This window comes from Varanus komodoensis, unplaced genomic scaffold (genome assembly GCF_004798865.1).
Source record: "Varanus komodoensis strain SLA01 unplaced genomic scaffold, ASM479886v1 scaffold10, whole genome shotgun sequence".
Taxonomy (NCBI): domain Eukaryota; kingdom Metazoa; phylum Chordata; class Lepidosauria; order Squamata; family Varanidae; genus Varanus; species Varanus komodoensis.
This window is the reverse complement of record NW_025335269.1, coordinates 25145670-25164730: the sequence shown is the minus strand read 5'-3', so window position 1 is coordinate 25164730 and position 19061 is coordinate 25145670. Positions and strand designations below refer to the sequence as shown.

Genomic DNA, 19061 nt, shown 5'->3' with positions numbered 1-19061 from the left:
GCGAGGTACTGCTGCTATTTGTGAAGGATCCTCTTTAGGGGAACTCTCGCTAGTTTTCCAATAAACGTTATGAGATATTACAGTGCCGAAGGGGCGCGCGCGCGCCCGCGCGGGGCGGGGGGGAGATATTATTAAAGAGACAGACCGCTCTCTCCTTCCCCGGCTTCGTCCAACACGAGCCACCGTAGCTTGTGCCGCCGCTGGTTTTGGAGGGTAACTTTGGGAAGAGTCTGCAAAGAGGGGGAAGGCTGAGCGATGGAATCGTCAACTCCCCCCTTCGCCGCTGCCCGCCCGCCCCGCGCCTGCTTCAGCGGCGGCAGCAGCAGCAGCAACGTAAGCCAGCTCCGCTTTCCGCGATAGCCAGCAGAGGGAAGCGGGGCTTTGCTTGCAACAGGGGCTGGAGCCAGCCGAGTTCTTTTCCTTCTTCTTGGAGGAAATACTGCAGCCTTCTGGACTGCGTCTGCTTCTCGAGGGAGAGGCCGACCGTGTAGTTCCACCCACCGGCTGGAAGGAAGGGGTTTGAATGAAAGACAAGACAAGCCCTGAGCACCATGCCACTCCGTAAGGGAGGCAGCGGCAAGTAGGTTCTTGCAAGCCAAGACGCTTTTTTCCCCCTTTTTCCTCCCCCTCCCGCCTCTCCTCCACTTCTTCCTCCTCCTCCTCTCCTTGAAAAATCTTTTTTTCCCTTTTTTGGGGGGGGGTGAGGGGTGAAGGGGAGAGGACTCGCGAGAAAGAGAGGAAGCCGATCTACGGACATCTGGAGTTACCCCGTCTTCCCGATTTCTCCAGCAGGACTCCCCCCGCACACCGCCGCACACCCCTTTCACCGACACTGTCAATTGACATTACTTACAACCAAGAGGAGGACGGTCCCCTTGGGGAGGAGGGCGGAAAAAAGCCGAGCAAGAGCGTTCCCTCTCCGTCGATGTGTTGCCTTTTTTAATGTAATTTTATTTTTATTTTTTATTTTGCTCCTTGCTGTGTCTGGAACTAGCGAGCAGTCGGAAGGCAAGGAAGTCTGGAAAAAAATAAAATAAAAACCCAAACCCAAACGCTCACCAGTAACCAGTACTGTCAGGAATAGTGGTTTAAGAGGAAGAAAGGCCTGGGGCACTACACCCTGTCAACGACTTCCTTGCATCGGAGATAAAGATTCCAGCTACATGGGCAAACGCTTGGAACAGCAACCAATGTACCCTCAGTACACTTACTACTACCCTCATTATCTCCAAACCAAGGTATGTGATGTGTACTGCAAACAGGACTTCCTGGGGCTGGCCAGCGGTGTCAATATGATACCATTAGGCACTTAGGGGATGATGGATAGTTGACTGGCGTAAATTGCAGGCGTGCTCCCCCCCCCCCCCAATGCTGTATCATGAAGGCGTAGAACTAATAGCCAACAAAAAGCATCCAAGGGGGGGAGAATGGGCAAGGTCAGAATGAATTTATTGGTCTGTGCTGTGTTTTCCAAGCCAAAAGGGACTGTTCGATTGCGCCGAGCCTCTTTCCATGCTCTTGGGGGAACTTGAGGGGGTGCAGATATGTGTGCTCCTTGGGTTAAAATGAAACCGCGGTGCCCAGGTAGCAGCCTCATTGTGTTACAGGACGGCGATCCGTCTGGACAGTGTCAGCCATGCGACTGGCGGCTTAGGGGACTCGGGAGGTGAGCCGGGCTGTGCACTTGGGAAGTAAAAGCATTTTGCCATTACAAGAGGTGTTGTGGGCACTCTTAACTTTAATTTGACACATATGTGAAAGCTGCCAGGGTCAGGGGAGGGCAAAGAGATGACCTAATAAAATCCTTGGGAGTTTTGTACTTGCATGTCAAGGTGGTTTTTAATGTTTCATTAAATATTAACAATGGGATGATCATACACGGTTGCATCTAAAAGGTTTGGAGCTAAGTGTGCTCTACTTTTTGGTGTGTGGAGAAGGGCAGTTAGGGTGCACCCTCTAGGCTCTCTGCTTTGCCTTATTTTGTGTTTGTGTGTGTTTAAATGGCAAGACAGGCCTTTATCGGCTAGTAAGACTGAAGTGCAGTGCACCACGCAATGAATTAAATAGTGCCTTGTAAGTATTTTTTTCTAATGCTATGGCATGGTTCTTTTCTTTTTGGCATCCTGTATTGCTGATCAACTTTACAAAATTCAGCTCTATTGTCCCATCCTTCTCACAAATCATTGTTAAAGCATCTTTCCAAAATACATCATTCTGAAGTTTGGTCTCAGATTTGTGGATTCATGTATCTGGGTGTTTTTAGGGGGAAAACAAACTCTGCTGTGTTGGACCAGTCAAAACACATGGAATGTGATGTCTGATGGGGGTGAGAACTGAATGATAGGTACATTTGTTTGTTTATTTATTTAATTTCAGTATTGCCCATTAGTCAAGATGACTCTTGACTAGTTATGGGTGTGGTGTGATTGTCACAGCTTTCTGCAGCTGAGTCCACTTCCTTCACTTCAGAAATTACTTTTCAGTTTGTGTTTATCATCCAGCCTCTCATAGTGGATGTGAATTGGTTGTGAAAAATGATAATGTAAGTTAGTTGACACCTAAGGGGACGCCCAGATTTCTTTGGGTGCTGATACCTTTTCCATTTATATTCTAGGTGCTGCTGATTTGTTTGGTATACTGCATTGTGCCAGATTTCTTTGTGCTACATCAAACCCTTTAAGCTTTTTGAACAATTATTTTCACATTTTTTCCCCCCCGCTCAAGGTCGATTCAAATCGCATTTTACCTCTGTGGCCATTTAGTATATATTGCTGCTGCTTCTTCAGCAGCCGCCTGTAGCTAGCTGGACTGCTACATTGCTTTATAGCTTTAACTGTTTGGAGGAATGGGGATGAGACACATGGCATTCCTCAAAACCTGGCAAGCCAAGGACATGAAGCAATTTATGTGCCTTTTTCTTTTTGAAAGAACAATAGCCTCAAGTACTTGATGAGACACACTGGACATTCCATGCCTTTTACTCATGTAGTTTAAACGATGCCAGTCTTGCTGTTTTGGAACTCCTCATTTCTACTTTGGAAAATACACTTTTGGGAAAACCTAACCTTGTGAAAGAGCCAAAAAATGATAACAGTCTTTTGTATGGGGATGTTTTAAATCTTTCTGTTAATTAATATAGTTAATATATAACATTTTAAAAATATGATGAAGTTGCCATTTTAACAGATGGAGAGGATTTATTTGTCAACATGCATTAACAATACAAACAGAACCTTTTTTAAAGAACTGGTAATTCCATACATGTAATGTTATTTTTATAGGGTGACCTTTTCCCCTTTTTATCTGTAGGTGTATTAGACAGGTACATGCATACATAAATATAGACACTGTAATAAACTGTTAAAGCCTAATGCAGAAATCTATGCACAGGGCATTGAGTTCTGCTTTAGTTCACATATGTTAGTGCTTTTTTTCTCACATACACATGTTTGGACAGAAAAGGTTCTTCATGTCTTGTAGAGTACATTGGTAATCAAATTAAGACCCATACATTTCTATACGACATTGGAAAGGAGTTTAACGCAGCACAGAAAGGCGGCATCTGACTTTGTTACTTTAAGCTAACCATCAGCTTTTGAGACTTAAAAAAACTTAGTAACACCATTTCGGGCAAGGTAATATTTTTGTGACAAAATAATAGTAAAAGCAATCCCCCCCTCTCTCTATACTATATTATCTAACGATTTCAGCTGTAGCAGAAAGATCGCAATTAATATCAGGGAACTCAAGAAAATGGTATAACTTAATGTGCACCAATATGAACTCTCATTTGGAAATCAATACATAGTTTAGTGGCTATACGGCTATTAGAAATGACGTAGAGTTATTACAGGTGTTAATATGAAACACATAAATCATTCATAATACAATATATATGTATGTTTTTCTTTGGAGTTTTCTTTTGTCTACAGAATTTTAATACAGGTTAGGCATGTTGTCTTAAAAATATGTCTATATGGCACCCTGATGGTATTTTGACTTCAGGATATGTTACTGAATTAATGCCCTTCCTACATATTTACACCATAGTTGGGGAAAATGAATGGTCACCTATTAGATGTCCTAGATCTTCTGTAGAATATGAAATGCATGTGGTTTGGTCTGATTACTTGCAATATAAGGCTTTATTTTAGAAATATTAAATATACATGTTAGTTTCAGGGAAGTACAATCTAATCTAAAGATCACATTTTTGAAAACATGAGTCTGTTTTTTATATATTAATGAGAAGCTAATGAAAATGTCATTCTGGTGTGAGACTGTCTGACTATACCAGTTTAGATGGAGTTATATTCTCATCAAGTCTTCATAACAGGACTAGTTATTCCAGGCAGGTCATGGATCTTTGTCCAGCCAAAACACATTTTGTTGCCATTGTAAAATAGAATATATGGCCTTAGACTGCAAAGCCCTATTTGAATAGAGATGTACGCAAGCTGTGCAGAAAGAGGATGATATACTGGATGCTTTGAACTCTCACACAAAATATAAATTTTGTAATTGTTGTTTTTGTGATATTCACATAAGTGATAAAATTAAGAAATGGTATTGCTGTGCTGTTCAACTGTAGCATTAATCATTGCTAAAAATGTTAAGAAAAATATGCCCCTTTTGTTAAGTGACTGTAGACAAACCCAAAGGATTTGACATTTAGGTATTGATATGATTCTCTCAAAGCTAGCTATTGGAGATGAATCTTACCCTTTTTCATTCATTCATTTGTTTTACCTGGGAGTAACTTTTTTCATCAGTGTGTCAAATCAATGGTGATGTTTGAACTAATAGTTATCTATGAATTGATATTGGATTAAGGAATTGGAGTGGAACTGTTCAAATTGATGCTGCGTATATCAATATATTTTTCTCATATTTATGAATATATCAGCTATGATGTGTTTTCAGTTCTAGCTTACTGTTTGCATTTATCATAATTTGAACGCTGTTATGTGTCACATGGTGTTTTGTTATGTTTCTGGTTGGTCAACTTAAGCTTTAGGGAAAAAAGATACAGACTCTATAAATAGTGAATCAAATGTTTGGGTTGAAATAAGTCTTGTTATGGGAATTCCAGGATGGAAGGGACAGTATTTGCCCCAAATGCTTGTTGCTGAAGATATTAAATAATTGAAGCAACACATTTCAGAACAGAATAAGTATTTAATCAAAAAGGAAAGCTGGAGAATTGTGTCTCAGTGTTGACATTTTTTAAACCTATGTGCTTATTCATTTACTATCCAGAGTAGATGTGCCTTATTATGAGGAACAGAACTAGAAATGTATGTAGGTTATAAGAGATTTTAAAGGGTCTCTTTAAAAAACTTTTCTGAAAACTATGCTACCTTTTTCATTTTTAAAAGATTATATAAATTGATGAGCGCGCTCTCTCTCTCTCTCTGTCTCGCTCTCTCTCTCTCTCTGTGTGTGTGTCTATGGGGAGATCTTTGCCTTTTTCACATCTTTAAAACATCTTTCACATTTAAAAAAAGGATTAAGGTTCAATCCTATCCCTATTTGTTCTGAAAAAAGTCACACAACTTTAGCTGGAAAATGCTGGGAATGGTGTGACTTTTTCAGTATAAATCTGCATAGAATTGTGCCCTAAACCACCTAAGCCATTCCTCTTTGACTTCTTCCATCCCTCAGTTTACTGCCATTCTCTTGCGTCTGGCTATCTGGCTTTCAAATGCCTTGACAAGAAAGTTCCAGGACCAGGCTTTTCTAACTGCTAGTGTTCTGCTTGTGTTTTGAGCCTGGTGTGAAGCAAGGGTCAAGTATAAGGAGTATTTCATCAACCGCACACTGATTTCAGGCTGCATTTCAAGCCATCTGCAGCTTGGATTGTTGCCAGGGCTCAGAAGTCTTGCTTGAGCTTATAGTGCCAAAGTAGAAGCAAATATGTGCAAATAGAGAGAAATGCATTTCTGGGAATGAAGTTGGTATGCACTTAACTCCTTGTTTGGGTTGATAAATGGCGGTATTCTCCCTCCCTCTTTAAGCTGCTGCAGCGGGATCCTTTTCTTAAAACACATGGATAATAATGGATTGACCTTTGATTGTAGTAAAGTATTTGGATTAATATTCACCCTTGGCATGATGTCAGTTATTTTGATACAGAATATGAAAGCCTGAACTAGGTTTCCCTTAGAAACTGAGAAACATGAATGTGTACTTGCTGAGTTATATAGGTTTTGTTGAAAAATGTTTGTGTTCATATTGGGACATGGCATATTTGAGTAATCCTGAATGCATGATGATTTTACATTTAGGTTGCTCCAAAGCAAAATTTTCAGATTGTGAGAAGCTGTTTTTTTTAACATCCAGCTTCATACCTCTGCCTGCCAAAGACCTGTGTCTTCCAATAAAACACAAACAGTTTAAGTTGCTGCAGAAAAGATACATGTGTACATATTTACCCAATCAAGCTTGGGGGTGCTGAGGATAAAGATTTTGCCACAGAAAATGTCCCATATTAATATTTATAATGTGCAGTGGTATTTTATACATGGTGCATACTTAAATTCAACAGCAATATTTTCCACTGCTCAGAAAGGATAGGGCTGAATTTCCTTTCTGGACATTTCATAACCAGCTGAAAAGCCAGGAGGCTATGTGATACATTTTATCTATTTATTTTTTAATTTGGGGAAATAGTTCTCTGGAGAAATGTGCCTAGATTTGCACAAAAACCAGATGAGGACAGCTGTCCTTAGAAAGAGCACCTTGGGTTCATTTTGGTTCTTGCTGAAAACTGACACTGAATGATGCTGGCAATACTAAACAGGATGTTTTCTGGGTCTTCCTTTGTGGCACATCATACTTCTGAAAGGGAGTTGGAAGCTTATATGTAACTCTATTCAAAGCACTGGAAGACCACAAAGGGGGGAGAAGAGGCATCCGTTAAAAACAGGTACCAAAGGAACTACAAATGGACCTTGAGCTCTTTTTTCATATTTTTGTGGTTTGCTGCTATATTTCTGCCTCTTCCTCCTCTTGTTGATCAGCAAAGTGCCCTACTACTCATTACCTGAGATGGGTTTTTTCCATCTTGGGCAATAGCTGGGGTGTTTTCATCCCAGTAGCAGAAACCTAGGAAGCTGCTTTATGCAAAATCAGATCCTTTGTCCATGTCTACTCTGTCTACTCTGGTAAGCCAGCAACTTTCCAGGGTCTTCCAACTTTCCAGATAAGTTTTCCACAGTGATTATCTGTGATGTTGGAGGTTGAATGTACAAGTGCCTAGCAGGTTGAAGGCAAGAAAGTAAGTATGGGGTTGCTGATGCTTCCTCATATGCTACAGTCTCATGTAGTACGTTAAAAAAGAGAGTAGCCTCTCTGCATGCATGTAGCTTCTCAGAATTTTCCTGAAGTTTTCACGTATGGGTAGTCTTCTCATCTTAACTGATTAATTTTTTTTCCTGTGAAAAATATACACCACTCATGCCATTCCTTCATGCATTTGTTTCTCCAGAATTTGCTGTGAGTCCAACATTTTTTTTTCTTTTTGGTAAAGATTTTCATAAGCTACAGATACGGTTGATTAAATAAATACCAAAAACATTTTAACCAGAGCTTTGGTAGTGAATTCAATACCAAGAGGCTACAAATGCGGAAGAGAAAGAGTTATTTAATCCTGTATTATCACAGTTTTTCTCTGTGTGTACATGTATTTCTGTGTGGTGTCTGTGGGGTTGGGAGAGAGAGTACACCAACTGTAGAGGAAGGTAGAATATGTTTGAGTTTCTTTCTACTTAGTTTTTTTTACCCATAGTGGAGAACTAGATGTATAGGCAGAATAAAACACAATTTGATTGTAATGTACGAGGGGCCTTCACAAAGTTTATGGACTTTTAAAAAACTCGATTAAGTATTTCAAAAACAAATTGCATCACTTTTCTACATAGTCACCTTATGTAGTCCAAAGGCCATGTGACCTGTATTGAACACACACTGCTGCATGTGAGGTTCAGTTCCTCAAAGCAGATCATGTTGTCAGCTTAGGCAGTGGCAATCATCTGCTGAAGGCAAAGGATGCCTGGATTCAGTCCAGTGCTGTGGACTCTCAACAGGTGTTCTCACTGTTGAAGTCACTGAAGCAAAGCAGCTGTTTGGAGGCACCTGTATAGAGTGGGAATCCTATGCTTGCTCTCCATGTGCACCCCGTGTCTTCAGACTTCATTCAGAAGGCTAGATCGGAGGAAATGAATAGCTTTACTATGAAATTGTGTGTGTGTGTGTGTGGGGGGGTGTTAACCCTATTTTAGGTAAAATCAGTCAAGTACTCCCATGAGCCTCAACTTGCTTTTTTAAAAATCTGAGTTTTGTCTCATAAACCTAGTAGGTTCTAAAACAGTTATTTAAAAGACCCAAAACACTTATTTTGCCTTCTGCATAGGCATGCACAGAAATAAAGAATCGTGTCAAAAGTTTTGCTCTGGGGGCCATCTCTGGGTCTCCCAGTCAAAATCTGAAAAACTCTGTCCTTGCATTAATTTCTTTTCCCAGCAGCTTTTATTTCAGTGGGCTTTTAATGTTTCTGTCATTTACATCTTTTACTGTTTCCACTACTAAGTTTGTTTAGTTTAAAATGTTCAATAAGATGCATTTTTTATCACAGCTTTTAGAAATTTCTTGTTAGTTGTACTTGTGTTTATACGGGTATTCCATATACATACATTGCAGATATATTTAGCTGCAGAGTGGGATATAAATAAATAAGAGAAAAATAGGATATAAAATTATTATTATGCCATATTAGTTAACAGGAAGTTGTTCAGTATTAATACTGAACATTTCCTCTCTAATGATACAAAGATGAAGTATGCAGTACTTTGTCTAGTATTCACTTCCATTCTTTGAAGTCTAAGGGTACAATCCTATGCATATGTTGACAGTCTTACAACTCCAATGCTCTCCAGCTAGCAGAGTAACCTGCTGGAAATGGATTGAGAACTTTCAACTTTTTCATAAAGGACACAAAAGCTAGACTTAAGTTAGAGAAGCTTATTGGAAGAATTCTGGTAAAAATCAAATGACTTGGATAACTACACTAGAAGATAGTTCAGTTAGGAGAAACATCATGTTTCTGTTAACCAGGCATTATTGTTTGTTATTTCACTGTTTCTTAACTTGTTTGCTTTTTTACACATCCCTTAGCCCTCTTCTCATGTATGATGGTTAAAATTGGAGACGAGGGCTGCAAATGCACTTTGGTATGTGTAGGGGAGAACCCTAACTTATCATGCCCATGCAAGTCCTACTTCTGTTCAAGTGCATGTAACTAGAACTTTCTCACTGCAATCTGGTCTAAGAGATGGGCTTGACATGCATGGGGATGCTGCAGTAGGACCAGTTTTGGCCCCCAAATGTCTGGGAAACACATGAAGAGGGCTATCGTTAAAGCTGACTATAGGGTGTAAGAAGATACAACATGGCTGAAACCCTATAGCCACTGGGAGTCATCGCCACTGAACTCAGTGAGGTTGAGAGTAGGGATGCATGGGAACGCACTGCAAAATATTCATTATACGAACACCAAAGTCATTTACAATTAAATATTTGACGTTAATTTAGTTTCAAGCTGTCAATTTACATAATTGTGGGTATACTGTGATGCTAAATTATCAAGATAGAGTGATTAGGGATCATTTATTGGCATTATTTCTCTGACCTATTGCACACTTCTGCTGAACTTTCTATATTGTAGTAAATCTTTTTTTGGAGCAGATGTTTGGTGGTGTAGCTATCTGTTTGTGGCATCTTTTTAAAGGGCTGATTCAATAATTATTTAAGCTGGTCTTATCTTGTTGACTTCACATTAGTCACAGCAATTATAGAGGCCTTTCCCTAAATACTTTTTCTGTGGAAAAATTATTGAGAAGGGTGGTCCAATTTTTGTTAATAACTTGTCAATGACTCATTGTAAGCCTGCTTGACTTGGCTTGTGACCCACTCAATTGAACAGCACTTACAGGCAAAGTGACTAATAGACATTTGAAAAGATAGCCCTTTTTGCTACCTGCCTAAACCAACAAAGATAGGGGAACTTCTGGCAGGCCATAATATGTGGCTGATGGGTTGTGGTATTATTTTAAACCCGCTGCTAGAAAATGTCTTCTCTTTAATTCATTTTATATGGTACCACCAGTTTCTTTAGATAAAGAAATTATTGGATAATTTTGTATGTGAGGATGACTGGAAGAAAGTTAGAGGAAGCATGCATTAGCAGTGAACTGGGCTGAAGCCAGCCATACCGAGGATGGAACCAAAGGTAGGAAGGTTCTGCCTTTTCTGTTTCTGCCACTCTTTTCGCTTCTCTTTTTGCTGGACTCTTGTTCCTTCCCAAGCAGCAAGCTGTCAGGCTAGGACAAATCAGTCTTTCCAGATGTATGAATTGATCATATGCAGAAATTAAGCTGTGGGCGATGGCCCTAGGACTGCAGAATTCGCACCTTGGTTTTAGAACATGAATGAGAAGTATCAAAAAGTGAGTTAATAGGCTATTTCATGACTAGAAAATGTTATGGGGGTGATAATTTCTAGAGGATGTGCATGGAATTAGCTAAATTTTGATGGGACAGTTCAGACCATTGTCAAATATAAGTTCATATGGAATTTTCAGCCCTCATCAGCTGAGAATAACAGCTGATGCTATTGATTGACATTAATGTGGTGGGAAACCACATTATGACATTTTCTCAGCTGAAACAATAGCATGGAATATTGGTATACTCCTGTGGGGATGTCCAGAGCTTTCCAAACTTGGACGATTACAGACATTGTACGCAGGAGGAAGAAGTGCAGAAGTGAAGGTCACCTCTGCTCTGCTTCTACCCTGTGAAGCAACCAGATGGGGATTTCAGTTGTTTAACAGCAGCACTTCAGGGCAGAGCAAGAAAGGTGAGATGCCACCAGGAAATGTCTCTTCCACTCTCTGTTCCATGGATTGTCCCTAAATCAGTTTTCTGAGGTTACTCTTACAGCTGCAGAGAAGCAGCTGGCATGATGGCTGCAAGGAAGGGAAGAGTCTTCAAGTGCAGAATTCCAGCTCTGATGCTGGAACTGTTGTCCTGTGTCCTTTAGATGCTGTCTAACCCTGTAGAATTACTCTGCCCAAAACTTGATAAGTTTTATCATGTATACAAAGCACTTTATAATTCATTTATCATTTAAAATGTGGTCCTTTGTTAAAAGCTGGAACTGAAGATGAGAACCAAATGTGCATAATTTCCATTTCAGTAATGTTTATTCAGATTTGGGCCTGCCTCACCGGACAAGCGAAGGATGCCTAGATTTTATTTTGGGGTGGGGGACATTAATTCCTTCCATATTATGTTTTTAGCAGAAGTTTCCATTTCTATGTCGCCTAAGCATCATATGGAAAATAGAGATAAATATAAAAGGCACTACTGTGTGTTCTGCTTTTATGGTTTAGCATACTGTTCCTCATCTTCAATCGTAGGGCTAGGTCAGATTGTAAAAGTGAAAGGAAAAAAGTATCTTGCGATGTCAAATCCCAGTACTTCATGTTTCAGAGATGCAGGCTCTTTCCTGACTTCTCCTGTCCTTAATTTTGTCCTGCTTCTTTGAACACTGATGGTGGCACACTGGTATTGTCTTTTTTCCAGTGATTAGGACAAAACTGAACCTTGCAATCACACATAGTGACACTATGGATTGTCATATTTTACTGCAGTATAAGCATGCATAGCCATGGATCGGCCAGGGTGCTTTAGAAGGAGGGGGCTAAATTTCCTTTCCACCTGTTTTATCTTCCAAATTCCATTCCTTCAATGGGATAAATAACAAAAGAAAAAATTCTGTGGGGTCCACATGCTCATACAGTTGAGTAAAAATCCTACCACACATAACTTCACTATGCATGCTTATAAAAATGTTTAGTTTGCCCCTTAGGGACAGCTGCAAGGGATAACTACTCTTTAACATTTAATGATTGAGCCATATTGCCAGAAGGAACACCTTACTTTGTGAGCATTTGGCTCCTTTTGGACTTCTGCATTAAGGACATGAAATCCTATAGTAATTTATACTGACACCAGTTCTTCTGGTGTTCATGGGGCCATTTTTATCTTAGGGACTAGTGTCTGTTAAGCCATTTTTGCTTGTTTTGACTTTACAGCATTTTCACCTGGAGAGTGGTGAGGCTGAAGCGGTCCTGTTTTGTTTTTGTTTTAAACTATGAGTGAAGCCATCCTAGGTATATTTACTCAGAAATAAATCCAGCTATATTCAGTGGGATCTAATAAGTGTGCTTAGGATTAGTGCCTTAGTGAAGTTCACTATCTTTCTCATACTGCACTAAGTTACTGAGAAACCACATGTCAGATGCTCATACAGGTTCAAACTTTTGTTTCATGAAAACAGCTCAGGATAGGGTCCACCTCAGCATAGATGTCATCACAGCTAAAATATAAACAGTAGCCTTAACCTTTATATATGAAGAACAAATATGTTGTCCTTTGTGTGTCTGTGTTGGTTAAACCACCCAGATAACTTGGGCTATGGGGTGGTATAGGAATATAATTGATGATGAGGATTATTTGGGACCTTCAAAAGCAACTGCCCATACATTTATATTACAGGACAGGAGGTACGAAGTAATCCCTATTAAGTCCATTGGAATCTACTCCCAAGTAAGGATTATACATTTTAAGTGTAAATTCTCAGTCCTTTCAATTCTGTCCAGCTTTGCTTTGAATGTGCTGGACTTTTAATTTGAAAAAATGCTTTCTGGGAAGGTTAAGCTGGCCAGAAACTTTCAAGGGGAAGGATGCTGTTCTAAGGGTAAACAGTAATGGAGAATTCAGCTTTTACTTATCTTATCCCAGTTCTATGATGGGCATTCGGTTTGCTGCCAGTGAATGACATGACCTTTTCTGTACAACTTTTGATTCATGATGGAAGATGTCTTGAGACTGCTGTGTTTTAGTGATCTCTTGTTTCATCTCTTAACAAACTATGAAATATTTACAATGTTAAAGGGAAGGGAGAAAGCTGGAGCACTTACAATATGTCCATGATTCAGGAGCATGATTTCATATTTAATGAAGACTAATGCACACATTAAACTACAAATAGGAGTGTTAGCAAGTATGTCTTAGGGAATTCCACATGTGGGAATAGATTAGCATGCATTTTTCATAAACATGTTGATTTTTTTTAAACCAAGTAATTCAAATGACTGAGGGGTGGGGTGGGAAAAATTATCTGCTAAGAGAGAACTGTTTGAAACATTTAGATCCTTAATTCCAGGAAATTATTTTGCAGACCCTTGGCCAGAAAGCAAAACAAAACACCTCCCCTCCCCACAAATATTTAAACTGTGAGTCTTGTCTAAAAATTAGAAGCTTATAGTGACCCAGTTTTCACCTAGGTTGCTGTGAACAAGTTAGTGTGCAAGGCACTGTGTGATCCTGCCAGCAGCTAAACCAACTGTTTTATCTCTGTGTTCTGTAGTGCAGTGTCCAAAGCCAGAACTGTGGCTTGTGTCGCTCTCCTAGCAACTTAGGAGAAAGAATTCTGATTCAGATGTCATATTAAACAACCCCATGAAGAGGCATACTTGGGTTGTTTAACCACTCCCAACAGCACACTTGATCATTTACTACATACCAGTTATTGTTTTCTATAGGTTTGTTTATGTGGACTTGGCCAATAACAAGTGTATCATAGTGTCACAGTCCTTTCTTTTTTTCTGACTGAGAAATCCAGACATGGCCAATTACTCACACAGAAATGCATTGTTGTATATGCTGTGTTTTTACTTGATTGGCTCATAAATTAAACTCATCCTTCCAAAATGAATAACTGGGAAGAAGGCTAGTTATGATGAGAGATGTGCTGAAGCAGACAAATGGCTCCTGGCAGTGCGCATGGTCTGAGCTGATGACAGAAACTAGTTTTTACTGTTTTGAGGAATATGTAGATGTGGACTGAAAGTCACCCAAAAGAAGATGCTACACAGTCAGGCATTTGACAAAACAGACAGCATGATTTAGCAGTGTAGACACTCTGATGTTAAACACACTTTTTTGAATGTAAGCTTCACGGAAATTATTTCCATGTTGGTTTATACTCTAGGTTTGTACAGATGAACATGCTTGTAATACTCCCATAATCATATGAAGAATCACTTTGAAGGCTTTACTGCCACTGTTATTATAAATTGCTGAAGGCTCTACTCACCTGCTATATGCTGCGGTGGAGAAAGACAGATCAGTTCCATCCTTGTCGGTTTTGCAAATGTTCATTCTTTTACCAGTTCTGTCATGCTTCTGCTGTTCTGTCTGTGTTTAATATGCAGTCCAAAGAACTTGGGTTCACTACCAGTAACTTTGGTTCATATCCACTTTGGAAACTGGATGTTTTTTTAAAAGGCAATGAAATTTATTTTCTTTATTCATATTTAAACATATAATAATGCATTTTTGAAGGTATTTTCTCCCTGCATATATATCGCCAGATACATTTTCTCTCAAAGTGCACATTTCATTTTATATGCATTTTTGGTGTGCTTTTAGATCTTTGCACTGCTGCCAATTTTATCTTGGTTTCTACCTGGTTGTATTCTGTTTTGAAATTATGACTTATATACTATCTTTTACTGAGTTATGGTATTATATGGTTTTAGGTGGTTCTGCAAATGTTCCTGAGAGCTTTGGCTGATGGATGATCTAGAAATGTAATAAATATGTTTTAAGTAAAAAGAAATGGATTATTTGCATTCAGTGCAGTTGTTGTACTATTGAGCAGCCATATTAGGAGAATACCCCTTGGTATATATAGGAGTATCTGCCGGATGTGCATGAAAAGAGAAATGTAAAGCTGAGATCACTATCGTATTAACGTATTCCTTCAACTTTGAACTAGGGAGATAGTTAATATTTGTGTGTGCGTGCGCATGCACATGTGTACATGCATGTATGTTTGAATACTTATGCTGTATGTAATTTAGGAACTTCATATCCTATGAAAATACCATGGTGGATATAGCCTGTTTCATATGTGCATGTTAACCACTTGGTTAGTGGCAAGAGAAAACATATGTATGCTGAGCAAAGCTTAACTGTCACAGAGAGTAGTTTGATTTAGTCTGTCTACAGCTCAGCTAGAATACTTCCCAGTGAAGCTGGTCTCACACTTTCAGCTACAAGTCCTCAAGCCTTGAGCAATGAAAGGAAGCCCGGGCATCTGTGAATCAGACACTCGTTTGCTATGTGATTGTGTATTTCTGTGATCTATAGTATTGCATTTATGGACTTGATTTGTATCCTGCCTTTTTGCCTGGAAAAATGGGACTCAAGGTGGTTAATGATTACAAATCAAACTAGATTAGAGCAATGATAGAAGAATGCAGTCAAACACGAATTTAAATACAACAAGAAGAGAGTGAAAGCTGTAGCCAAAGGCCTACTTCATACCAGGTACCTGCTTAGATACCGTACTTTTGTCTACCTGCAGAAGGGCAGCAGAAAAAGACTGAACATTGACCACAGCGTGGGAGCCAATACCAAGAAGGCTGTACCTCGTCTCACTACCAGACATGCCTGTTACGGTTGTGACGGCAAAATAAGCGTGTCCCTGGAAAAATTTAAGATCCAGGCAGGCTTGTACAAGAGAAAATGATCTTATAATTAGAGTGTACCCTATAGTATATGGAGAGGGATACAAGTTGGTTTACAGGAAATATATCTCATTTCTATTCTAGGTTAATTTTTAATCTTATAGTTTTCATGTCCAATAGCACCATGGATATATTCTCCAAATCCAAGAGGAAGTAATCACCTGACAGGTCTGGGTTTCTTTCCACCCTGCGGTATTTTTATTGCAAAAAATGCAGTATATACTACAATAATAAATCACACTGTCAATAAATTTACTGCATAACCTTGAGCAAGAATGAGTTCTAGATAGTGACATGATTTGCTTTCCTGATTAACAAATCTTGTGTGCCTTTCTTATCTGTCAGCCATGCATATATTAAGCATAATAGTGCTATTTCTGTAGTCACAAAATCTTGTAAGTATAAATGGTGGTAACCCAAACGCACAAATATTGACATATATAACACTAGGTGGGGCTTTGCACTAAATTTGCAAAATTTAAGTGGTAATTACTTAAGCACCTTAGTCTTGCCAGCTCTTTTTTCCTGAATTTAGTATCACCTATTTCCAAAAATATACACTGATGGTTTCTGTGTCATGACAGTGTTACACACTTTGTTTTGAGGAGGTTCGCCCTGCTTTCTTTTGTATTAGTTTTGCCCATACAACACCCCTGTGAGGTAGGATATGGGTGCTAAAATAGAGCTGCATTTATATTCATAGTAAAATAGGCTCCCAAGATCAACCCAAATAGCAACTTCAATTAAATTATCACAGTGCTTCACATCACTTTTCTTTTCCATTGCTTTCTTATCCTTCTCCTTTCCTCTCAGGGTCAGATAGATATTTTTGAAACGTCCTACAGCCATCTAAAGTGCTTCCTGTTTTGCACAAAATCTTTAGAATTTATGTGTGTTGGATGTTCATGCTATTGGCTTTGACCTGCAACTTGAAAGCAAACTATATGTTTCCCTTGTAATACAGAATGTTTTATTCACAAATTGCCAGTGTTGGAGGATTGGGACCTGGTGTGGGGGGAACATAGTGCTTTAGGCTTTATCATGGATTGGGGCCCCCACATCTGCAGTTTGCATTGAGGAAGTACTTCTGCTGGAGTGAATGAAAGCTTTTACCCCAGTGCAAATTGCTGGTGTGGGGTCCATAATCCAGATTGGAACTAAATCAAGGGTGAAATGGTTAATGCCCCATGTGACCTACAACACTAGGGTTCCAACCCAGCTCGAACAGGTATGCGATCATGTGCAAGCTTCATGATTAATATAATGTGCATTTACATCTGATTCCAGAAGCTGCTTTATTAGCTGGGCCTGTAAAATTATCACGCCACTTGCTAGACCTAAAGAAACAGATGTGCAGAGTCACTGAGAATATTGCAGATATGGGAATCCTCTTCCTGTGAAACACCATACATGAAAAGAGGACACACTCCAGCTCATTTTGGTGCTCCCTGGAAAGGGACACCCAACAAAGTCAAAACTATTTACCTTCAAAATCCTGTTACCCACTGCTGTCCATCTTTTTTCCCTTTAAAGTGTTTGCTTCAGAACCAATTTGAGGATGATGACCCAAATCAAGATGTTCTAAGGGAGCATTATCCATATTTCCCTTGGTAAGAACAGAGGGAAGGGTTGGCTCGGTCCACAGATCTCTGTGCTTGCCTCACTTGAGTGACAAGGCAAAAGGCAAAACCCAGTCTGATCCTTCCTCTTTTTTTGTGAAAGAGTAACAGATGCAGCCATTTTAAGGGAAGCACTTCTCAGTATCATGGTGAACTTTCGGCTTAGCCCTAACAGCAAAATAACTGCTGTTAACCCTGGAACTTTGGCTACAATACTGTACACATTTAACAGGACAAATCCCATGGAACTTCTGAGTAGACATGTGCAGGATTGCACTGTAAGAAACAACAGCCACAGGTAGAGCTGAGCAGCATCTCTCTTCTTTTGGGATGTCTAATGCTCAAATAAGGGGCAAAGAGAGATTCCAAAGTCATAGTGAAAGACATTCCCACCCCACCTCCCACCAGTTTTGCTGCTTGTTTGCAGAGGGCACGTTCTCCAACAACTCACAGGCGTTTGATTCAGATTTGATATGTGCAAGATAACCAGTTTTACACATGAGATAAAAGAAATGCAAGTAACCATGGTGTGTGATAGAATTTGAGCTAGTGATGCTACAACCAGACCTCTTCTTGTGTTTGTAGCTGCGGTTTTCTTGGCTACTGTCTCCATGCATCATCCTCCCACTGTGACTGGGCAGTAGGTCCTAATCAGAAGAACAAATGCCTCTGACTTCATAAACTTAGACATATTTCATGTGGGGATTATTTTTTATTAACAGGAGAGGTTTGTTCTAGGATAATTGCCAATGTCTGTGATACCTTGTTACTTAGAGGGATAACACAGGATAGAAAAATAATTATTGACTGGGAGGTGTTAAATAAGCAACATTACATAGAGAAGAAATTATTAGAGCAGCTGTTCCTGAATTTTCTCATGCTGTGCCTCTGAATCCCCACCCTTTTTCTTCTTAATGTGTGGTTCAGATATTTTATATTGGCTGTGAATGAAATTTGGAAAGTGAGCTTGTTGAGAGTGACTTTGGTAGGCATTGTATGAAAACAAACTCACTTAATGGCATATGCATAATTTATATCATATTAAGCAGATCTAGATTGCCTCTAAGACAATAATGAGTGCTCTTGTATTTTCACAGTCTCTTTTGGTTAAAGCATAGGAAATAGTTCAAACTGCAGACCTAAGGTTGGGAAGCAGGAGTGAAATGCATTGTACATGTCTTACAAACAATTGCATTTTCACAATGTAGTTGTGTGCTGAGATTCTTCTGAATGTCTTGAGAATGGTTACACTGTGAGTTTGGTGAATCAATACCCAAATTTGGTCATACTATTGAAACACTGAATTCTGGAAATTAATCTATAGATTCTATTTTTATAGTTGAGATTAGAATATTTGACTAAATTTCATGGGAAATAATTTGTTCTTGAACCTGTAGATCAGTGATCCTGAATTTATTCTCTTTGTGATTCTGACAATGATTTGTCACCTCATGAAGTGGTTGCTGATTGGATAATAATCTGTACATTTAGCTTTTAACTAACAACTTTTCCATTGCTTCCATTTCTTATGGGATTAAGATTGGATCCTTTAGGTGCTTTGCCCCTGCCCCAGGTTTTTCTTGTTCCATTACACAACCACATGGTGGAGCTACAATACAATGAATTTGTAAAAATGCAGCACTATTTCGTAGTGCTTTATAGAGTACTAACTCTTTAATGCAGAGTATCCCCATTTGGAAATGTTCAGAAAGCATTCAGTAGAGGCCCTGGAAGATGGCAGTGTCATTAAACGCACCTGTAAATTACTCTGATAAGGACTT

General features: G+C 39.3%; 1 protein-coding gene across 7 annotated transcripts in view; it reads left to right on the top strand.

The window, feature by feature from the left end:
* The first annotated feature begins 377 nt into the window (after window positions 1-377).
* RBMS3 (RNA binding motif single stranded interacting protein 3) overlaps window positions 378-19061 on the top strand; it is a 515412-nt gene continuing 496728 nt past the window's right edge. For 6 of the 7 annotated variants that reach the window (XR_006413486.1, XR_006413484.1, XM_044417624.1 and 3 more), the window contains exon 1: window positions 378-1238. Coding sequence is in view for 4 of the 7 variants with exons in the window: in XM_044417615.1 (XP_044273550.1) it covers window positions 1164-1238 (75 nt within the window). In the remaining 3 variants the exon portion in view is untranslated. The remainder of the gene's footprint in view (window positions 1239-19061) is intronic. The other variant, XM_044417609.1, reaches the window with a different exon arrangement.